Source organism: Pleurodeles waltl, chromosome 5, assembly GCF_031143425.1.
Source record: "Pleurodeles waltl isolate 20211129_DDA chromosome 5, aPleWal1.hap1.20221129, whole genome shotgun sequence".
Classification (NCBI taxonomy): Eukaryota; Metazoa; Chordata; class Amphibia; order Caudata; family Salamandridae; genus Pleurodeles; species Pleurodeles waltl.
Genome location: NC_090444.1, coordinates 861,696,541 through 861,719,639, shown reverse-complemented (window position 1 = coordinate 861,719,639; position 23,099 = coordinate 861,696,541). Strand labels below are relative to the sequence as shown.

The 23,099-nt window shown below is 46.2% G+C and overlaps 1 protein-coding gene across 1 annotated transcript in view; it reads left to right on the top strand.

The window, feature by feature from the left end:
* LOC138296101 (zinc finger protein 282-like) overlaps window positions 1-21,039 on the top strand; it is a 672,699-nt gene extending 651,660 nt beyond the window's left edge. Inside the window, exon 7 of the mRNA XM_069234955.1 lies at window positions 20,891-21,039. Within this exon, the coding sequence (XP_069091056.1) occupies window positions 20,891-20,943 (53 nt within the window). The 3' untranslated portion in view covers window positions 20,944-21,039. The remainder of the gene's footprint in view (window positions 1-20,890) is intronic.
* The last annotated feature ends 2,060 nt before the right edge of the window (window positions 21,040-23,099 follow it).

Sequence of the window (23,099 nt, the reverse complement as noted above, 5' to 3'; positions counted from 1 at the left end):
ATCGGTCTCTCTACCACAACTGTTAACACCTGTCAATCTGTACAGGACATCTATGGCGAGCTTCCAAAGAGACAAACCATCAGTCTGCTACCATACCTGTTAGCAGGTCAGACCTTAATAAGTAAACCTTTTGACTTGTTTAAGATGTTCTCACCATAGCTCCAGTACATGAACCAATTATCAATGAACAATAATCAATAATCATTAGTAATCAATAATCAGTGGAGTCAGTAATTGTCACACCCCATGACTTTCCAGCCATGAATAACCACACCTTTAATAAAAGCTTAGTATGTTTATTTCCCTTATGTTAACAATGCTAAAGTAATGTAGATTAATCTCAAAAGCAAATGAAAAACATATATGAACAATACTGGTTGTCTGAAGCGGCGAAAGAAACGCAATCTAATCAAAGCTTGAATCACAACACATTCTAGGTCTACAATGCAAATCAAAAGCAAAGTCAGCTGCAATAAAGATGTGACGTACATAGAATTCAGCAGGATAACTTGTCAACATTAGTCCCTGTAATTCGTCAGTCAATTTGAGTGCCCTCAACTAACGTCAGATTAGCATCAGCATGTTGGGCTTCAGGCAAAACAAGTTAGAACACAAATTTAGGAAAAACATCTAAACTATGGATCTGTCGAGACAGCACATTTGGTACCTAGAAAGAAAAGGCTTAAAATGCATTACAGTCACATCTTTATATCTACCTATCCACGGTATAGGTCAGCAAGCAGAATCAGTCTTCGGCCTCAGGTCATCAATCGATCAGCAAAGCATCAGGCTCTCAGTCAGAGAGTATGAGCCCATTGACCGAATCTCAAATCTTTTCTAAGTCTCTTCTTCTCCCAAAACCACAGTAACTCTCTGGTCTCTAGTCTCAAAATCTGGTCTCTAGTCCCTCTCAATAATTCTCCTCTGTCACGTTGTTATATCAAAGTCACCTAAGCTATCCCCTAATTCCCTATTGTTCAATTAATCATACGTTTATACTCTACCCAATAATATTTCTACACCAAATCTATGAATTCTAATATTTCACTCTTCTCATGAAGTTGATTGGTCAACTTTACGATGTCCTCATCATCCGGCTCATCAGGTAACAATATTGATGCATCTTCGGCTCCAGTCAGTGTCTTCATTGTTCTTGTCCTGGGAAAGTACATCTCACACACATTACACACAAATTGTTACACTGCTAGGAACATCATCTCCTGTTAATCGGTTCTCATGAAAAGCTTCTGTTTAGCACTTTTAACAAGACAATGGACATTTCACAGTTTAGTTCACTCTGTCAGCATATTATTAACCGCTAAGAAATACTGCTTCTGCATGAGGCCTTGCAAAACTAGGCCAATACACTTGCTAAGTTAAGGCCTAGAATTAATAAAAATAGAGCATACTTCATAACCCTTAATATGACATATTACTACATTAGTCTAGGACATTTCAATACTTCATAAGTATAATCATTAATTAGTACATTTTGTGAACACTGGTGGCCATTCTCCGAGGTCACATTTATACAAACACGTGCATTATTTTTCTTTTACGTTACTCATCTCCTTTATAATTCATTATTCAAAATACATAAACACTCTTTAATAATTTCTAGTTAAAACATCTGCTTTAGCAATGGCTCAAGTGGCTGCATCTCTTACGTTAGCTACAGGCAGGCATTCCTTATTTTGTACATTCATGGGCGAATATTACATTCATTCTTCAGCGCTGCCCACAAGGAGGCTAATAGTTAGTTGCGCTTCTACTTGCATTATCCTAGTTTCCTTACATGCTTCTGCTTGCATTATATTTGTTTTCTTGCACACTTTACCCTTCAATTATGAACCCACTGAGTCCACCCGAAAGTGTGCTGGACTTTAGGAACTGTTCTTGACACTATATGATGTGACAAGTGTAAGACCATAACAGTCACCCATGCCCCCAAGGGTCATCATCCCAGTGATGGCTTAGGTTCAGTGGGAAGTTGTCTGTGGAATGTATTCAAGAGTCTGAAAGTGTGTAGGTGACTAAGGTTCCCAGGAGCATTCACCTGCCCCATAGTCATTCCAGTCTTCTAAGTAATGTGCCTGTTCTCTCATTACGTTGGAATCTAATACCTTCTTAACTTCATGTTCCAGCTTCACATTGATTTCCACTGAAGAGGAAGATTCTGAAGCATGAGTGAGTGGCATGGTTTAATAAAGAGACATGAAAGACTGGGTGTTTGCAAAGTGTACTGGGGAAGTCTGAGGATTCCACTACTGGATTAAGTATTTTTTTGATTGTGTACGGCACAATGAATTTGGGCTCCAGTCATCTGTTTCCCTTTAGTGCCAGATGTTTTGTGGATAACCAAACCAGATTACCAACTTGATGAACAGGTTCCTTAACTCTCTTTTATCTGCACAGTACTTGCTTGTTAGTTTTGCTTGTTCTAGATGCACCCATGCCTGTGAATGACAGGGGTGGTATTTGATTACAAAGTCAACATCAGAAACAAAGAGACCAATGAAGTTGCAATGGAGTAAGAACTCAAGCTGACATTAAGAATTGAAGATTCTGATGACTGGAACATATTTCTATGGTGTGCCTAGCTCACATTAAAATAGTGGCGCCACTGTTCAAATGCCTCCTTGATAGCTAACAGCTCCTTGTCAGTTATGCTATAGTTTATCTCACATGTAATGAGTTTCCCGGAATAAAAGGCTATTGGGTTAATTTGTTCCACGTGTGGAAATCTTTGAGACAAAACCCTACCCAGAGCGAAGTAGAAAGAAGTCACTTCTAACACGAAAGGCAAATTTACATGCAGGTGTCGCAGCACTGGGCCTGAATGAATTGATTTTTCAGTTTTTGGAAGGCTAGTTCTGCTTCATTGGTCCATTCAGAGGTAGCCCTCTTGTGGAGGAGTCGAGTCATGGATTGGACTATTGGCAAAAAAAGTTTAAGAATCTGAATATGAATGACATGGTCATGGACGGACCTTTAATATATGAGAACGTTATCAATATAAATGATGCAGAAAATGTTCACATAGCCCCACAGGATGTCATCAATGAAATAGTAAAATGCCGCTGGGGCGTTGCAGAGTCCGAAGGACATGCCTTGATACTTGAGAAGAAAGAAATTGGCCCTGGATGCAGTTTTCCATTCACCATCCTTGCAGACTCATAGAAGAGGGTATGCCTCTCAGAGATCTAACTTTGTAAAGATGGAGGCCCTCTTTTCCTTTTTCTTTTATGGAGAGCTGCTGATTCAAGGAAGGCAGAGAGGAGTTTTCCACATCTGCGTCTTGGGTATTTAAAACTTATTTTAATTTAGTTCGTCCCTTGTACCCTGCTGATCTACATACGTGCAAGGCGACAGCAAGGCCTACTGTGCTACAATCTGAGGGGGTTTGGCGTGGCAGGAGGTTGTGGCTGGACAATTTCCCCTAAGACAGAGGACAGGACCTAAGTATAACTCGGCCTCACTTCTCCCTAGCCTGGGGCACTGAGACCAACACACCTATTAAAGAAATATACAGCGCCTCTTTCTTGGATAAAGGACTAGCCTGCCTTAATGGGAAAACGTAAAGGAGATAATGGGGGAAGGGATCCCATACAGGAGGCCCCCCCACCCAGGTTGATAACAAGCTACCTAACTTCAGTAATGGGTGCCATTGAGACGGAGATAGGGAGAGTAGAGGTCACTCTAGAGTCGTCTCTTGAGAAAGTAGGAAAGGGCGGGGGGACGGAAGGACTTTGCCTGTAATATCTTCATCAAGCAAGACTAAGACAGGAAACCCTTGCGTAACAACATAAATTAATTTAATCACTCCCACAACTCCAGAGAGTCCACCCCAAAAAAAAGTAGGCAAGTAATTCCCCCCTATACTGCAGCAATTCCCACAGATCAAGTTGGACCTCCTGCAGACAGTTATGAGTTTGGAAAGCCTCTAACAGGAACAGAGAAGAAAAAGAGGAAATGTCTATCTAACCCTCCAAAAAAACAAACTATAGGGAAACAGCCAAAAGATTGTAAAAACCCGGATCCATTTATAACTTGTTTTTCTCAGATTGAAGACCAACTTAGAGATATAAAAAAGCTGTGTTCATCAGTTTTGGAGAGAGTGGCTATCCTTGAGCAGAAGGTTGAGCTTATAACAAACATAAACCCTATACCATCAAGGGCAGAACCTCAGACTAATCATTCCGTCCCTGAATGCTTACCAGCTCCGCCCATTCACCAGCACCAAAGCTATAGATTGACTCCTGCCCAGAACCCAACCCAAAAACCTCTGAATTTAGAAGTATTCCAGGATTCTATAAACTTACAGTCTCAGTGGGGTACAACCAAACGGGAAGGCTTAGTGGGTCATGAGATTACAAAAACTCAAATAGCCTGCCCAAGGATTCCACTGGCATGTGCTCCCTATATTTTAATCCTGGAAAATGTCCCTATACTAGAAAATACTCACCACGAGTCCCATGTGTCACTGTTAAACAAAGTGACACATTGGGTAGGAAAGCATTCGGGAGGGCGGGTAGATTTCTATAGGGACATCTTAACTGTAAGAAGGGTCCCCTGGGTTGGCTCATCCCCTAAAGCATCACCTGGGGATTGTATTTTAATAAATTTTAGGAGTCCCTGGACTGTCCATGCTTTGTATCACCATCTTTCGACTATGAGACCATCTGTAGGGCCTATAAGAGTACACACTTGACTAAGTTTATTTTCCAGACATTAAATCCATGCTATCCTGGTTCAACTCGCCCTGGGAATCAGAATTTCAGTAACCCTGGTCCCTCTAACTCCCCTGATACTGTCTTAACATTGTCTAACAGGTATGAGCCTCTGGCCTCACTGGAACCATTAGATTGACCATCAGTAATTGGGCCTTTATTGCAAGGCCCCTTGGAGACAAATATACTGTCACAGTCCCTCTCGCAATCCAAGGGAGCCCCCAATATATATGACACACAGGCTACGACAGCCCTAGGGATTATTTCCTGGAACGTTGCAGGTTTAAAATCAAAAATTGGAAACCCTGACTGGATAAAATTAGTGACGGAAAATCTTTTTATCTGCTGCCAGGAGACCTGGCTCACAGAATCCCTGCATATTAACGGTTACACCACATATAGGGGGTCATTCCTACCCTGGCGGTCCGAGACCGCCAGGGTAGGGGACGGAGGAAGCACCGCCAACAGGCTGGCGGTGCTTCTGGGGCTATTCTGACCGCGGCGGTAAAGCCGCAGTCAGAAAAGGGAAGCCGGCGGTTTCCCGCCGGCTTCCCGCCGGCTTCCCGCTGCCCCTGTGAATCCTCCACGGCGGCGCTGCAAGCAGCGCCGCCATGGGGATTCCGACCCCCTTCCCGCCAGCCTGGTTCTGGCGGTTTTCACCGCCAGAACCTGGCTGGCGGGAACGGGTGTTGCGGGGCCCCTGGGGGCCCCTGCAGTGCCCATGCCACTGGCATGGGCACTGCAGGGGCCCCCTAACAGGGCCCCACATTGATTTTCAGTGTCTGCTTGGCAGACACTGAAAATCGCGACGGGTGCAACTGCACCCGTCGCACACCAGCAACTCCGCCGGCTCCATTCGGAGCTGGGTTCCTCGTTGCTGGTGCTTTCCCGCTGGGCGGGCGGGCGGCCTTTTGGCGGTCGCCCGCCAGCCCAGCGGGAACGTCAGAATGACCGCCGCGGTCTTTTGACCGCGGTACGGTCTTCTGGCGGTTCCCGCCAGGCGGGCGGCGACCGCCGCCCGCCCAGGTAGGAATGACCGCCATAGTGTTCCTGCAACTAAGGCCTCCGCAGGCAGAGCTAAGGGCGGCCTGGTTACTTTTCTATCTGTAGAGCCGAAGGGATGGAAGCACGTGTTGTGGGCACATCTCATTTTTTTCTGGCTTTATTTTTTAAACTAGTAGAGCCATTTGATATACTACTGATCAACTATTATAATAATACCTTTGACAATTCTTACATAAGTGTGGTTAGCAGCTTGGAGATGTTAATACATAAGGTAACAACTATTAGTAAAAAAGGACCTAATAATAGTCTGGGCTGGTGATTTTAATGCCCACCTGTGAGAGACAGAGTTCTTGGATTGCTGTGGACTTTTGGACGCAAATGATAACCCCATTCAACATTTTAAACACTCCCCATATGGGAATGCTCTTAACTCTCTGATAACAGCAAATTCTCTTTTTCTCCCCATACCAGTTATTAGAGGAATACCAACATTTGTAAGGGGGGATACTCATACTACTATTGATTATATTATTTATTCTAGAGAATTATCGTCTATTGCAGAACAATTCAGGGTGACCCCGACCTGTATCAGTGGCCATAACCCCTTATCTATTGTGATTAACTTGGACCTGACGAGCGATTCAAGAAGAGGGAAGCGACACCCTTCTAGGAAGCTCTCATCCCAAAAAGGAATCATAATTAAATGGGGAAAGATAAACAGCAATACTTTCTTTAAAGACCTATTGCTGAATAAATGGTCAGATGTTATGACATCCCTGGACGAAGATAGGGCCCCCCATGAAATTGTCCGTGCATTTTCCTCTTTGACAAAGTATATGGCGGAGAAATTACAGCCCTCTCGCACTAACAAAGTTTACAGCTCAAGATGGTTTAACCACGCATGTACCACATCCTTAAGCAAGCTAAAGAAAATAATCAATGCTTCTCCCCAAGACTGACAAGCAATTAAAATTGCTAGGAAAAATTATAAGGAAGCACTTGCCAAGAGGAAAGTTGAACTAAGTGAGTCTGCGTGGGAGGAATTGATGGAGGCAAGTAAAATTTAAGACACAACAGCATTCTGGCGTGTGGTTAACTCGTCATTGCTGAATGATAAGCATGAGACGCCCATGGATACTGTCATTCCAGCCAAGACTTGGGTGGATTATTTCAAAAACACTTTCGCCACAGAGACAAATGTTCAATCAGAAATGTCAAACTGTCTAAAGCTTGCAGGAAATGATCAGTTAAGTCTGGCCTTTAGCAATATTATAAGCGTGGACGATGTCAAACAAGCCATTCAAGACTGCCCTTCTGAGAAAGCCCCTGGCCCAGACAGAATTCCTGCCAATTTATATAAAGCGCTTCCAGATTTCTGGGGACCACTGCTTACCAATGTCTTGAGATCGGCTGTGGCAGGCCTTCTAGTAGATTCTTGGAAAGAGGCGATCATCGTCCCGATATTTAAGAAGGGAGATAGGGCAGACCCTTTGTGCTTTCGCTCAATCTCTTTATTGGATAGTTCAGTCAAAATTCTAGGTCGAGTGATCCTAAATAAACTAGAAGAATGGGCGACTGAATCTCACTCCCTCTCAGAAATACAATTTGGCTTTCGGCTAGGTGTGGGCACAGTAGAACAAACTCTTAACTTGACCCTCATAGTCCAGTAATATACCAAAGTCAAAAGGGGCTATATACATCTAGCATTCATGGATCTGTCCTGTGCCTTTGATACAGTTAACAGGGAGAAACTGTGGATGGTAATGCTGGATATGGGCGTGGATAAAAATATAGTCATCTTACTTAGTAAACTTCACGCCTGTACAGAGGTTCGGGTCCGTTATTCCCGGGAGGGAGGTTTGACAGAGAAATTTCCCTCACTAAAGGGGGTTAGACAGGGTTGTGTCCTTGCCCCTTTTCTTTTTCTTTTGTATATAAATGGGTTAGAGAAATGTCTTTGTGAATCAGGGAAGGATTCCCCAGTCATCAATAATTCTCCAATCCCTGTACTTTTGTATGCAGACGATGCTGTACTCATTTCTAGGACAGCAAATGGCCTCTAGATTTTATTAAATGCTTTTAATGCTTTTATGGGGAACCTCGGTCTTAAAATTAACAGAACTAAGTCATTTGTGATGAAGACCGGACCCAAATTAGCAAAAACGAAAAAAATTGTCTTAGATGAGATACTCAAGGTCCCACATTTTACGGATCTGGCGATCCCCATTGATGTAGATTTTAATTGGAAATTTTTAGTTAATATACGTTCAATACAATTCCAAAAATCCATAGAAGCAGTTTTTAGGTTTGCGAAAAGACTCCGACATAAACCTGTTAAGGAAATGATGACTGTTTTCTCCTCTAAGTGTCTTTCTATTGTGACATTTGGAGTCGGGGTTTGGGGGCATGCAGAATGTACAGGACTTCAGACTATAGAAAATAAATTTTTAAGAAGGCTATTAGCAGTCCCCCAATCTACACCAGTAATGTTCTGTCATAAAGAAGTAGGCTTGAGATACATATTTAGCTATATAAAACTTCAACCTGTAATATTGTGGGTAAAAATCTGGACTAAGCCAGAAGCGTTTTTATGTAGAAAGGTGATACAGGATTGTCTCCTCTTGTCACGATCTCTGGATATACCCTGGCATAGATATGTTTATCTCTCTCTCCTATCATTAGGATTAGGAGAAATTTTTCTTAAACCAGATACTTTAACAAGACAGGACATTAAGAAGGTTAAAGACATATTCTGGCAGAAAAACCAGGCTATGGAGTCAGCCTCTGGTGTAATCACATCATGGACGAGGCATGAGACACTACAACTTCAACCAAAGCTGTATCTGACTATTATCAATCACGAGCGACAAAGATTTTTACTCACGAGGCTACGTCTAAATATCTTACATTACCTGGTAGCATTTCCAGTATGTGGAACCTGGTTCAAGAACCTTCCTCCCTGTCGCTGTGATGGAAAGACATCTCAGAGTACATTACACTTTATGCTTTTTTGCACTTTATATGCTGTTCCGAGAAAAAGGTTTTTACGTCCATTATTTTTGTCTAACAGTATTAGAACTAGCCAGCTTGCCTACTCACACTTACATAATCTGGGAAATATGGATATAATTCAGGCTGTGTTAAATTTTATATATGCTGCTCATGATATTCGGAAAATGTATTAATAACGTTTCTTAGTAATTTTATGATTGAGAAATTTGTATGTTTTATTTATTTGATGTCTTTTATGGTATTTTTGTACCAAATAAAGTAATGAATGGAAAAAAAAAATGATTCAATAATACTCGTATTAAAGGAAATGTATATCTGTATTTAACTGTGACCAAATTTATTGCTTTGTAATCTATACAGAACAAAGAAGATAGATAATGATGCCTGTGAGAAATTGGGTTGTTGGTTGACTGGGTTGTGAGCCCTGATCAAGCAATAGACACAGTCCCTTGCAGGGTAAACCACAAATATACTAAATTAACCTGTGCTTAACCTCGGATAGAGTGACACAAAAGCAGTCAGGCTTAACTTAGAGGCAATTTGTGCAGTACATATGCAACTTACAAACAGTAATAAGGGGAAAACAGAACACAAAAAAATCCCAAATCAATTTAGAAACATAGAGTACATTTTAATCAATTATTTGACACCAAAATGACAAAAATCCAATCAGTAGAACCTGAGTTATGAATTTTTTAATTTTAAAGTTCAAAATACTGCTTAAAAGCAGCAACTGCGGACATCTGGTCCTGCTAGACCAAGGCAGTTAAAAGTTAGGGATGACTGTGATGAAGTGCGGTAAGAATACACTAAGTGGATTGGGCCAGGTCAGTGCTTACCTTTGGAATTAGAAAATGTTTGAAGAGAGAGTCTCTGGGAAGGCAGACGTTTGGGGCAAGGCTGCAGGAGTGTCATAGGAGGGAGCATCATTGCTGGATAGCCGTGGAGTGAAGCCGCAATAAAGATTCTTAAATTTGGAATCAGTTGTCGAGATGGAAGTTGAAAGCCCCAGCAGGATGAAGCAGAAGGCTGTCGCTGAAGACAATTCCATGAGGTCGGAAACCACTTTAGGGAAGGACAGCTGCTGTGGAGAAAAACGTAGCAGGAGAAGCGCAAAATCAATCTGACCGGCGATGCACCTCAGGCAGATAGGCAAACAGGTTGGTCCTGATCTCCCCCTGGTTTTCAAAGCACTTTCGGGCCATATTTTGTCTAAGTCCTCAGTTTTAGCCATATGGGCACCTTCAGCACCACAACCAGGGATCAAGGAGTGGATGGATGGAGACCTCTTGGGGGTTCAGGACTTATTCAGGCTGGGTCCAGGTGCAGGTTCAAGATGATGGGAACCTGTTATGTCCCTATGGCTCTGAACAGAAGGCCAGCAAACTAGCCATTGTGGAAGTCTTGGGTGCAATTGAAGATGCAGGGCTGGCCTCTGAGGGTTCAAGTCAGGCTCAAGGCAGCAAAGCTGTCCTTCAGGTACAGCAGCAGACTGGTAAGGTGCACTGCAGGTCACTGAGCAGGCAGTCCTCTGGGAGTTCTTCCACAGGTCCAGTAATAAACAGAGGAGTGGGTCTGAGAGGCTCATTTGTATACCCCGATGCCCTGCTCATAGAAGTGGTAGAAGTTTGGAGAAAGGTTCCTTGAAGTTCTAGGAGTTTTGTGCCTCCCCTGCCCTGGCTCCTAGCTGGCTGCACTGACAATACAGGGTAATTAAGCCTATTGTATGGTGGCAAGGCACACTGGTGTAAGTGGGCTGTGTTAAACTCTGCACCCCTTCCATCCTGCCAGGTGAAAGGCCATTCAGGCTCTGCTAACCCCACTATTATGTGACTGTCTGGAGGAAATTCACAAAGTCCTCTCAGTTACACCCAGTCATGTGACCTAAGGCGGGCTGCAGGCACAGAGAGCTAAGGACAAGAAATGCCAACTTTCTAAAAGAGGCATTTTCAAACTTGTAATGTTAAATTTAACTTTACAATTAAAAAGGTTTATCATTACCGGTTCATAGATCCCAAGCACAATGTATCTACTTCATCTCATTTAGGAATTGCAGCTTATTAAATGTAATAAGGAATCCCCAATGTTATCCTATGAGAGGGGTAGGCCTCACAGTAAAAACAAATTTGGGTGTTTATCACTACCAGGACATGTAAAGATTAAGGCCCGTATTTATACTTTTTGACGCTAAACTGCGCTAACGCAGTTTAGCGTCAAAAATTTTTGCGCCGGCTAACGCCATTCTGAAGCACCATGCGGGCGCCGTATTTATTGAATGGCGTTAGCCGGCGCAAGCAGACCGGCGCTGCCTGGTGTGCGTGGAAAAAAAACACGTACACCAGGCAGCGCCGGCGTAGGGAAAAATGGCGTTAGGGCGTCTTAAAAATGGCACAAGTCAGGTTGACGCTAAAAAATCGTCTTAACCCGATTTGCGCCATTTTAAACGACGCCCAGACGCCATTTACATGACTCCTGTCTTAGTAAAGACAGGAGTCATGCCCCCTTGCCCAATGGCCATGCCCAGGGGACTTCTGTCCCCTGGGCATGGTCATTGGGCATTGTGGCATGTAGGGGGGCACAAATCAGGCCCCCCTATGCCCAAAAAAATAATAAAAAAATAAAAAATTATACTTACCTGAACTTACCTTAATGTCCCTGGGGTGGGTCCCTCCATCCTTGGGTGTCCTCCTGGGGTGGGCAAGGGTGGCAGGGGGGGTCCCTGGGGGCATGGGAGGGCAGCTGTGGGCTCATTTTGAGCCCACAGGTCCCTTAACGCCTGCCCTGACCCAGGCGTTAAAAAGTGGCGCAAATGCGGGGTTTTCTGCCCCGCCAACTCCCGGGCGTGATTTTTGCCCGGGAGTATAAATACGACGCATTTGCGGCGCAGTCATTTTTTTGGACGGGAACGCCTACCTTGCATCTCATTAACGCAAGAAGGCGTTCACGCTAAAAAATGACACTCTTTACTCATACTTTGGCGCTAGACGCGTCTAGCGCCAAAGTATAAATATGGCGTTAGTTTTGCGCCGAATTTGCGTCGAAAAAAACGACGCTAATTCGGCGCAAACGGAGTATAAATATGCCCCTAAAAGTACATGTCCTACCTTTTAATTACACAGCACCCTGTCCTCTGGCCTACCTAGGGCCTACCTTAGGGGTGACACATGTAATAAAAAGGGTATTTAAGGCATGGCAAAGGATTGTAAATGCCAAGTCAACATGGTAGTGCAACACTGCATTCAGGCTGTAACAGCAGGCCTGGGACATGTATTAAGGTACTACTTAAGTGGATGGCATAATAAGTGCTGCAGATCCACTGGTAGCTTTTAATGTACAGGCCCTGGGTATATGGTATACCACTATACAAGGGATTTACTAGTAAATTAAATATTCCAATCAGGTATATGCCAATCAAATGATGTTTAGGGGAGAAAGCACAAGCACTTTAGGACTGGTCCGCAGTGGTAAAGTCCACAGAGTCCTAAGGCCAACAGAAACAAAAGCAATTTCAGGAAAATGGAGGCAAGTAGGTACATTTTTGGGGGAAGACTACCATAAGGCTGACAGGTCTAACAGGCCCTCCAGCTGAAAGCGAGGAGAACTACCCAACCTCCTGGGAGTTCTCATCACTAAGGCAGAGAAATCTGGATAGCCCATCAGCACTGGCATTGTCTAACCCAGGTCTATGTTCCACTATAAAGTCCATTCACTGTAGGGAGATGGACAACCTCAACAATTTTGGAGTCTCACCTCTTATTTGTATTAACCATCTGAGGGGCCTGTGGTCTGTCTGAATCCTGAAATGAGTCCCAAACAAGTATGGTCTCAGCTTCTACAGTGCCCAGACCACAGCAAAGGCTGCTCTCCCAATGACACTCCACCTCTGTTCCCTGGGAAGTAACCTCCTAGAGATAAAACCTAAAGACTGGTTTAGGCCCTCCTCATTAACCTGTGAAAGTAGTTCCCCTATGCCATGATCTGAGGCATCTGTTTGTAGTATGAATGCTTTGGAAAAGTCAGGAACCTTGAGCACAGGGACTGTGCACATGGCCTGTTTTAGGGAGTGAAAGGCTTGCTGGCAAGCCTCTGTTCAGATCACCTTCCTTGGCTGCTTCTGGGAAGTAAGCTCAGTCAAGGGGCAACAAAGGTGCCATACCCCTTGCCAAACCTCTTAAGGCATAGGAAGGCCCTCACCTCAGTTTGAGTTTTTGGGGGCTCCCAGACCAGAATGCGTTCTATTTTGGCCTGGAGAGGCTACACCTGGCCACCATGTATCCCACGTTCACCACAGATCCCTGCCCTGTCTGGCACTTACTGGCCTTGTTAGGCCTGCATTCTGCAGAGGCTGAAGCACGTCTTGGAGGTGAAAGAGGTGGTTCTTCTAGCTGCTAATGAAGGTAGCAATGTCATGGGAGAAGGCAGCACTGAAGGCTTCCATATCAGACAATACCAGATTCACTAGCCTCTGGAAGTTGTCAGGGGCTTTTTTTAATCCAAAAGAGCATTACTTTAAATTGAAAGTGGTCCTCTGGAGTGGAGAATGCTGGCCTCTCTCTAGCCCCTTCAGTTAGGGCAATCTGCCAGTAGCCTTAGGTTAGATGAAATCTCAGGGACTTGGCAGCCCCTACCCTATAAATGAGCTCATCAGCTCTTGGTGTGGGGTGAGCATCAGTCTTAGTGACTGAGTTGAGCCCCCTGTAGTGCACACAGAGATGGAGTTCTGAGGTGGTACTCAGTGGGGCATCTTTCGGCATCAGCTCTACCGGGCTGGATTAGAGGCCGCTGAAGGACTCAATCACACCCAACTTCAACATCTTAGAGACTTCTTCTTTGATGCGGGCCCTCACTTTGTTAGAGAGTCTGTACATCTTGTTTTTGATGGAGGCTGTCTCCTGTATCAATGTCATGGGTACACAGATGTGTAATCCCAGGAGTGAGGGAAAACAGAGAGTCTCCTGTATCAATGTCATGGGTACACAGATGTGTAATCCCAGGAGTGAGGGAAAACAGAGAGGCAAAGTGCCCCAACAATTGGCTATAGTCCTTCCGTTGTACTGGGGTCAGGGTAAGGGAGAGTTTCACACCCGCCACTGACCCATTTTTTTCTTTTGAAGACAGGAGGTCAGGGGGAGGTTCACCCTCTTCCTTCTCCATATCATCTGTCACCAACAGCATGGTGATCTCAGGTCTCTCAAAGTGGGGTTTGAGACAGGTTGATATGGAGGACCCTTAAGGGGTGTTGGGCAGTCTTAGAGTTCACCAAGTAGCTGCTATCCCCCTTCTTGTCAACTAGCTCATAAGGCCTAGTCGAATGGTCTTGAAAGGCCTTGGCTCCAATAGCTTCATCACCCCCACTTTCTGCCCAGACAGAGATAGCCATCTGGTCACACCACTATTTCATCCTCTCCTGGTTGACCTCCATGTTCTCAGAAGCCTTCTTTCAGAACATGGACATCTGGTTTCGCAGGGCTGGCATGTAGGAAACTACACCCTGGGAGGCTTCTTGGGAGCTTGCTCCCAACCCTTCTTAACCAGGCTGAAAGGTTCCCTAACAGAAATACTTAGGGGCAGTTTTACCATGCCCCTGGCCCTTCCTTCTATTAGCAGCTGTCTGGGTCATTTTTTCAGGCTCCAGACCTCCTTGACTCCCTTTCAGGGCAACCATGGACCGGGTGGTCACACAATCCCACTCAGGCAACCCCAACATCCCGAGGTGTGACCTGAGCTCTACTTACTTCCAGGCAGTGTGCTCTAGGTCATTCCCTAGCAATTGGCCCACAGGCATAGTAGGGCTTCAAATGACTTTCAGAAGACCAGAGACTGAACCCCCACTCAAAGGGAACTAGAGCCACAGGATAGTGGCACTCCTAGTTATCTGCTACTACAGCCTGGTGGGATGTCTTGGGAATCACTTGCTCTTAGGACACCAGATGACACCTTACCATAGTCTTACTGACTCCTGTGTCCCTGAGAACCACCACCCTCTGCCCATTGATGGTGACCCACTGCACATACGTTTGAGGATTAGAAGGCATGTGGTCCTTTGGCACCATCTCCTCATCACCAAGGACACTAGGGTAAGCTCGCTGACTTCCCTCTACTAACTGGGGCCACCTCCTCCCCAAGCACCACAGTCACCAACCCTGGGGGTTTACCTCGAGTGGGAGTCTGGGCCCTTCTTAGGGCTCTTGGTATCACCCTTGCAGTGCCATATTCATAATACTCATAGCACTTGGGGTTAGATTTTTTGTGACTCGTGTCAGAGAAGCCTTTCTTCTGGTGGCCAGCTTGGGACTGGGATTCTCCTTTGAGAACTATTTTGAGGGCCTCGAGATGACTCCTTTTCATCTCCCCACTCTTTCTTCTGGTGGGAACTCTGACCACTCTTGGGAGTCTCCCCTAGATGCCCTCTTGGACACCCTGATGCTGGCCCAGAGGTCCACTTCCTCAGCAAGATTTCTGGGGCCAGTCAGCTTGCTAGCTACCAGGAGTTGGTGCAGCTCTGTAAAATAGGTATTGAGGATGTGTGCGCTCAGAATCAGGTTGTACAGCTCGTTAAAGTAATCTACCTGGGGGAATGTCCAAGATGGCAACCCTGTACAAGCGTATTCTCAGAGCTTTGTTGCACTTATTAGCCCACAAGCAGCTTGTGGGCCCTGGATGCTATAACTTGCAGCCCGAGGAATGGAGGGAACAGCTGACAACCACAACCTGCTACTGGGGCCATGCTACATTTGGGAAGGAACCCCCCACTCTGGCACTGCAAGCGGCCACTCGACGACTCCAACTAGAAAGTCGCCGGGGCCTGCCAGTAACTATGCCAGCACCCGCTGTTGCTATGGCAAGGGGGACCGAGAAGCAGCTGACCACCGGATCGCGCAGTTGTGCCTGCAGCAGACTGGAAGAGGCATGCAGCACTTCAAAGCGGATCTGGGTTGGAGTGTGCATTTGGCCCCATACATAGGACTGCACCAGGAGGCAAGGCCACACAATCTCCAAGAAGCCTGGTGGCTGGCCGAAAGTGCCGAACCCGGTGCCACAAACACCACGGGCAGACTCTTCCCATGCCTACTCTGAGATCGATGCACAGGAGTGGGACAGATCTCCCCCAGGGCACTGTGCTCTGTTAGGCGGTGCCCGGGGGCAACACAAACCAGGATGGTGATCCCTGCCGGCGACCCAGCATAGAGACTGGTGAGGGTGCAGCTTACTGTGGGCAATCTGTGATACCCCCTCAGTTCTTGGGGGTTGGGGCTGAAGTTAGAAAAGACAGACATAACCTGGTGACTGCCAGTGAGTGAGCAACAGCGCCTGAGACTTTCGCATCCCCCTGCCTTCGACTGAGGCTGAGCCAGATCCCACTGAAGGCCCTATCCGCAGGGAAGTACTTGAGGCAACACAGACCGAGAGAAGGGGCCTCACTTCTATTGCCTGGCAGGGTGGTTGTCCTGAGGGTGATCATTCATGACAAACTTGATATCTCCCCCGCAGAGGGCTACTCCTTAGCAGAACCGCTATGCTTTGGTGATACAGGTGGGGCGGCTCTGGCACTAACTACAGGGTACTGGAGTTGCACCTCCCCTTTGTTTTTTCGTGCACCTCATTCTTCGCTGGGTCAAAGTAAGGAGTGGAAGGTCAGCTTTTGGACAATGACTTCACTGACCCGCTGAAGCAACGCAGGGCCTGTGGGTAGCAAATTGGAGGAGGCCCTTTCCTCTGACCCTGGGGAGATAGGGAGGGGGTACTCCCAGTCCTGAGTGAATGTTCTGGTGCAACCTCTCATCAAAAGCCCAAGCACTATGCATGGTTTGCATGCAGCCATGGCAACCCACCAGGCAAGGAGAGAAAACACCATTAAGGGCATGCCCTCTAAATCTGCTTCTAGACGTACAGATTCTACTTGAGAACCTGTGACCCCTCCACGATCCCTCTCTGCCAGCCCACAAGAGAGCCACACGGACAAAGATGCCCCAGTTACACACAGGTTTATGGAAACCCTTTTCCTCACACTGCGTGTCAACATAGCGACCCTAAAGCAGGAAGTAATCCAAGATATTAAGGAGGTTTGTTGCGATTTGGGGGACATGAGCCAAAGGGTAGATGCTTTGGCACAGGGCGGCAACGCCAGAGAGGAAGAACTGGAGGCATACTGGAGCCAGCTGAGCAAACTCCAAGATCAGAAGGCAGATCTCCAATATCATCTAGAGGATTTAGAGAACAGGTCCCTCAGATCCAATATTTGAATACAAAGGGTCACTCTTGTCAAGCTGAAAGACTATGGTGGTCATTATGAACCAGCCCATTAACACCGCACCGCCGGTGGTGGTGGTAACTACCACCAACAGGCTGGCGGTCCGGACTGCCAAATATTGAAGCCAATGAGAAACAAGTAGCGGTCCATCCACACACTGCCATTTTTGTAGTCCCGACGACGACAGAGAATACCGCACTCAGGCTGGTGGAAAGGCCCTACCTGCCTACCAAATAATGAAACACCACACCGCCATCTGTTCTGGGGCAGGAACCCCCGCCAGGCAAAGCGTGGCTGAAATGAACAATATAAAAGGAAACACTCACCGGAGTCACACAGAACATGCCAACGCAGACATGGAGCGAGAGTTAGAAAAAATGCCAATGCTTCTCCTTGAATATTCCTCCAGGACAGTGACCGAGGACGAAGACAACGATGGTAAGTACCATAGCCTAGTACACATGGGAAGAAATGGCACACTTACAGACCCACCCCACCCACCCCGCAACGCACTCCCAACCTCTCCCACCATCCCAAGCCATATATACCATAACAAAATGTACTTACCAGACACAAGCCAACAAATACCTGCACCAATGTACACACCTGTGCACACTACACACCCACAGCGAAATGCTCAACAACGTCACTATATTGTGCCAACAGCACTGCTGGGCACTCGATTTTTATTACAAATAACAAAAGTAATGTCCGAATAAGGCCATTGGCCAGTCCATTGTAAAGTCCCTGAAGGGCAAATATAGCCCACACTTGACCCCCCACGTGTGCAAAGGGAACTGCACTGGAAAGGGGCATCAATTGGGCAGCCCGGCACCTCAGGGAACAGGGGTAGAGGGTGGGGACTCAGGTCTGGAAGAGGGGGGTCTTGGGCTTAGGTTTGGGAGGTGGAGGGGGTTTGCTTTTGCCCTTGGAAGGAGGGGGTGTGGGCTTGGACTGAGGGTGGCAGAGAGACCTGGGGCAACACGGGGCTTCTTCTCCCTGGGGAAGGGGCATGGGAATGGGAAGGGCGGACTTAGTGGATGAAGGAGTGGACTGGGCAAGGGCATGGGAACGTTTAGGGACAAGACGAAGTGGGCCAGTGTGTTCAAACAGGTCAACACAGGATAGGAAAAGCTTATTAGGTGCAGCTGGAGGGAATCTGGAGCCAGGTCTGGGAGTGGAGGTTGAGGGAGTGCTCGTACCAGGTGTAGGTGCGCCGGACGTGGATGGAGATGCCTGTTTAGTATGCTTATGTTTGTGGTGTGGATTTGTTGTGTGAACATTTGAGTGTTTTGGGAGGAGGGGGGTGGACACAGTGGGAGAAGACAGGTTGACAGTGTAGATGGATGTTGTCTACGTGTCTGAAGGTCAGGTGAGTGTCCTGCAAAAGTCTGTGAATGTAGTCGTGTTGAGTGCAGGTGTGGTGTCTGGGGTGCATGTTTGGATGTTAGATGTTGTGGTGACTGCATAAATGGGGGCACCAGGAGTGACTGAGGGTGTAGTGCATGTGGGTGTGCATGGTGAGTTGACAGACAGGGTGGCGGGGGAGGTTGATGTTGTTGTGTGTGCTTTGGTATGTTGGGTGTGTGCCTGCCTGTGGTGGGAAGTGTGGTACTTGTGTTTGTCTGTGTGCTTCTTGTATGTTGATCTGTGTCCATAGCAGTCTGTATGTGTGCTTGGGATGGAAAAGGGAGTGAGGTGCTGGGAGGGGTAGAGGTGGTGGGAGGGGGGATGGAAAAACTAGGGACACTGGCTGCCGTCAAAGAGGAGGCCAGAGCCTGAAAAGATCTCTGTAGGCCAGACATGGCACCGTGAATGCCTTCCAAGTAGGCATTGTCTTGCTGCATCTGGGATGCTAGCCCCTTGATGGCATTCACAATGGTTGTCTGCCCTACAGAGATAGTTCTCAGGAGGTCAATAGCCTCCCCTGTGAGGGCAGCAGGGCTGACTGGGGCAGGGGATGAGGTGCATGGGGCGAAGGAGACGCCCACCCTCCTGGGTGAGCGGGCACGGGCAACTCAGTGGTGAGCAACTGGGAGGGCAGTGATGGAATGGGGGTGGCAGAAGATGACAAAGAATGGGTGGGCCCAGTAAGGTCCACCACCACCTGGGAGATGCCATTGGAGGAGGTATCAGAGTCACTACCTCCAGTGGTAGTTGCCTCTCCAGTGGTACTCCCCTCACCCTCCAACCCACTGGTCCCCTTGGCATCGGTAGACTCTGCCTCCTTGGAACAGCGGGCTGCTGCATCCCCACTCACCAGTGCCTCAGCTCCCTCACCAGATGATGCTAATGTACACAGGGACACAAGAGCACAGGGGTGGGGAAACAAAACCAGAAAGAAGTATGTATAATCCTGCAAATATGTACATTTTGGGTCACAGACACTCCCACCCACGTCAGGCACGAAAACCTCAGCAGACACAACATACGTTATGAATGTGCCCCAGACTAGTAAGCATGACCCCAGCATATACCATATAACCTTCATTAAACACAACTCTGATACACTGTGTGAAGTACACCCATGAGAGACCATGCCAAGCCAATACAATTACAAGTTCATAAGGCTACAATGAATACCAGATGACAGAAAGGGGACCCCTCATAGGTCTACAGACTGTGCCAAAACTAGCTACTACACTATCCCGAGTACGTGGAGGGGGGATGGACTGCAGGGACACACCTCTCTAAGTGCCTGGCACTACAATGCATGCATCCCACTGCACCCAAATACACCCATCAAAGTGGTATCATAACAGTGTTGGTACTCACCCGCTTGTATCTGCTGTGCTGCCTTTATGCGCCCATCCAAATCCGGATAGGCCATTGCCAGAATGCAGGCCATTAGGGGGTCAGGGTCCGACAGGCACCCCTTCCTCATTGGGAGGCCTTCCCCAGCTGGGCCTCTCCGGTCTTCCTGGCCCAGCGCCTCAGGTCCTCCCACCACTTCCTGCAGTGGGTGCTCTGTTGGTTGAAGACTCCCAGGGTCTGCAGTTCCTTGGCAATGGCTTGCCATAGGCCTTTCTTTTGATGGGTGCTGACCTGCATGGGACACACAGAGCAAAGAAACAGACATCAGTGTGGGTGCCCCGTACACAAATGCCATGCCCTTTCATACTGACATGGCCCATGTAGAAATGCATATGAACAAATTACAAGCAGAAAGTGCCAGACAACCTACGGCTGAGCAGTCACACATCGAACACACATGCATACAGGCATCCGCCACAATCACATACATCTAAGGATGACAGTTGGCAACTCACCTGCTCCTCTGGTCGCCCATACAACTTTGTATGTTCCCTGGGACACGCACCATCTCAGGGACACAGCAGCACACGCAGTGGAGTACTATCCTTCACGTAATGCAGGAGCCAAGTGTCAAGGGTCTGTCAAAATGGTGGTAGATACCGTGGCGCTATGCACCGTCACTGGCAGCGGCGATCATGATTGGCCCAGGTTCCCCATTGACAACCATGTAATCCAATGATCAGGTGCATGGTGGTGAACACCGCCTACCGCCATGACGACTAACGCCAGCGTAATGAAGTCACTTCCACACTACCATACCTAGATGGCAGGAGACTACCATTTGGCTTTCACCACGTCTCCATAGCCTTGCCTGGGGCCTCATCCATGGCCCCATTGTCTATCCTCTTCGTCGATTACTGACATGATTCTTTGATCCACACATGTAGTCATGGTTGGAAGTGTGTATACAATGTGATGCCATTATGACAGGGAAACCTCAGCACACATTAGCCTGACGATGTACCTCATTCTTTCTGTTTGTGTGCATTACCTATATGTCGCATTTAGAAAAGTACAGTGACATCATGTGAGGTAAGTGTATTTTGACACTCAAAATGTGTTCTTTCCTTCCCCATAGGTACAGAGCCATGTGGTGAGGGAGGGGCCCATCTGTTTACAGACCCCTGGTAGATCTGGCCACTATCGAGGAACGTCACATCATTATCTCCTACTGTCAGATACCTGGAGTAGATTTCCTCAGGAGCAGAAGATTGGTCCTCTATCCCAACCCAGACTACTTACAACAAAACTAATCTCCGTATTGAGTACCCTGAAAGGGGAATGGGATTTAGAGAGACTGCCTCAGAGATGATGCTTCACCAAGGCACGGACTGCCACCTCACTGTTGGTTTAGCTGGTGAACGGCACCTGAAAGATTATTGTCACAATTAATAAGGACACACTATTATATACTAATTAACTTAACAACTAATCGTTTCAACCCAGCAATACTATGATCACTCAACCTGAGCTCTCTAGGAAATTTGCCTCCTTCTCTGTTTGTCTTACTGTTGTTATTGAAATGGAAATAAGTTTTTTTAGGAAATAAACTCTCTCAGTTCAATAGAAGAATTGTCTGCTTCTTTACTGAGATATTTTTGAGTCTTTTTCCCCTCTGCGTACTTTTCTTTTCCTTTGCTCAAGATTGTTGCTATATATATATATATATATATATATATATATATATATATATATATATATATATAGTTATTTATTATCTTGAATTCAGGTGTAGAGGAATGACCTTTTAACTGTCTCTATTAGCTTCCTCGTCAGGTAAATAAACGTAAATATTGTCTGTATAGCTTTTCTTGCGTTTAGTGAGTTACGTCAATCATGCTATATTATTTGAGTTGTTAATATATTTATATTCTCTAAATGCTCTTTGAATTGTCGTATATTTTCTTACCACAGAATTTTCATAAATCTTCAATAAAGTTCGTTTTCAGAATTTGCTTTCTGCTTCCTGGGTTTTCGTTCGCTGTGACGCTTGTGTTTTCTTTCTTTATCAAGATACTTGCAAAGACAAATTTTCCTCACAGAATGTTTCTTCACAGATGCACTCTCTCTCCGAACACCTGAATCCTGTCAAAGCGCAGTTGAAGTGCAAAGCTCTCAGGCTTTGCGCGCGTATCCTAGCAACCGGACTAATGCAACACTAGAGCGGCAACTTCACTGTCTGCCTAAACGGCGGACATCTTGGATTCCTGTTCTTGACCTCCTTTCTGTAAAAGATGTAACACGACTTGGCAGATCTTCCTCAAGCCTGGACGACGCTGTCTCCACTGAGGATACTTCTTCATCTGCATTCTGATTACTTTTCTGGCACCTTTTGTAGTTATGGCATGACAGGTTTGAAGGGTTTTGACAGCACTCCACCTCAAGGAACAGTTCTCCAATTTTGGTTTGTTTGGATAGATCCTGTGGAGACGATTTATTAACCTTGAAGCATGTATGTAATTGTAAGGCTTCCAAGATTGCTCTTCTGGACCATAACCTTTCCAATCAACTAGATAGTATAATTGGCCTCTTCGTATCTTAGAATCTAAGATCTGATTGACCTCATACTCTTCTGCGGAGCTAATTTGAACTGGACTGGGAGGAGTGTTTAAACGTAAATTTGGAGGACTGTTCTTTAGCAATGAGACATGAAAAACTGGATATATCTTTTAAAAAGTTGATAATTGCAATTTAACTGCCACTGGGTTGATCATTCTGTCTACTTTAAATGGACCTATGAAACGTGGCTGAAGTTTTCGATTTCCCTTGAGATGTAAATGTCGTGTGGATAACCAAACTCTGTCCCCCCTTGTATTAACTGGGCCAGGCCTTCTCTTCTTTTCTTATCTGCTTGAGCCTTATATTATTCTTTTGCTTGAATTATGTTTTTTCTAGCACTAGCTAAAGCAGTCTGTAATCTCTTTATCATCTCTTCTACTGCAGACACTGTGTCATCTTCTTTATCTAAGATTACATTAGGATGTCTACCTTGATTGAGGTAAAAGGGAGTGAATCTTGAAGTGGAATGCACAGCATTATTATAAGCAAACTCATCTGCCCAAACCAATTCTGGACATTCTTTTTATTGATCAAACAGATAGAGTCTTAAATATTGCTCTAATTCTTGATTCACTCTCTCTGTTTGTCCATCAGTTTCGGGATGAAAACTGGTAGAGAAACGAGACTCTGGGGGTCATTACAACATTGGCGGTAAAAGCCGCTTACCACCGTGCAGAAGACCACCAACACACCGCCGCAGCCGCGGAATTCCGCCACGGTCATTATGA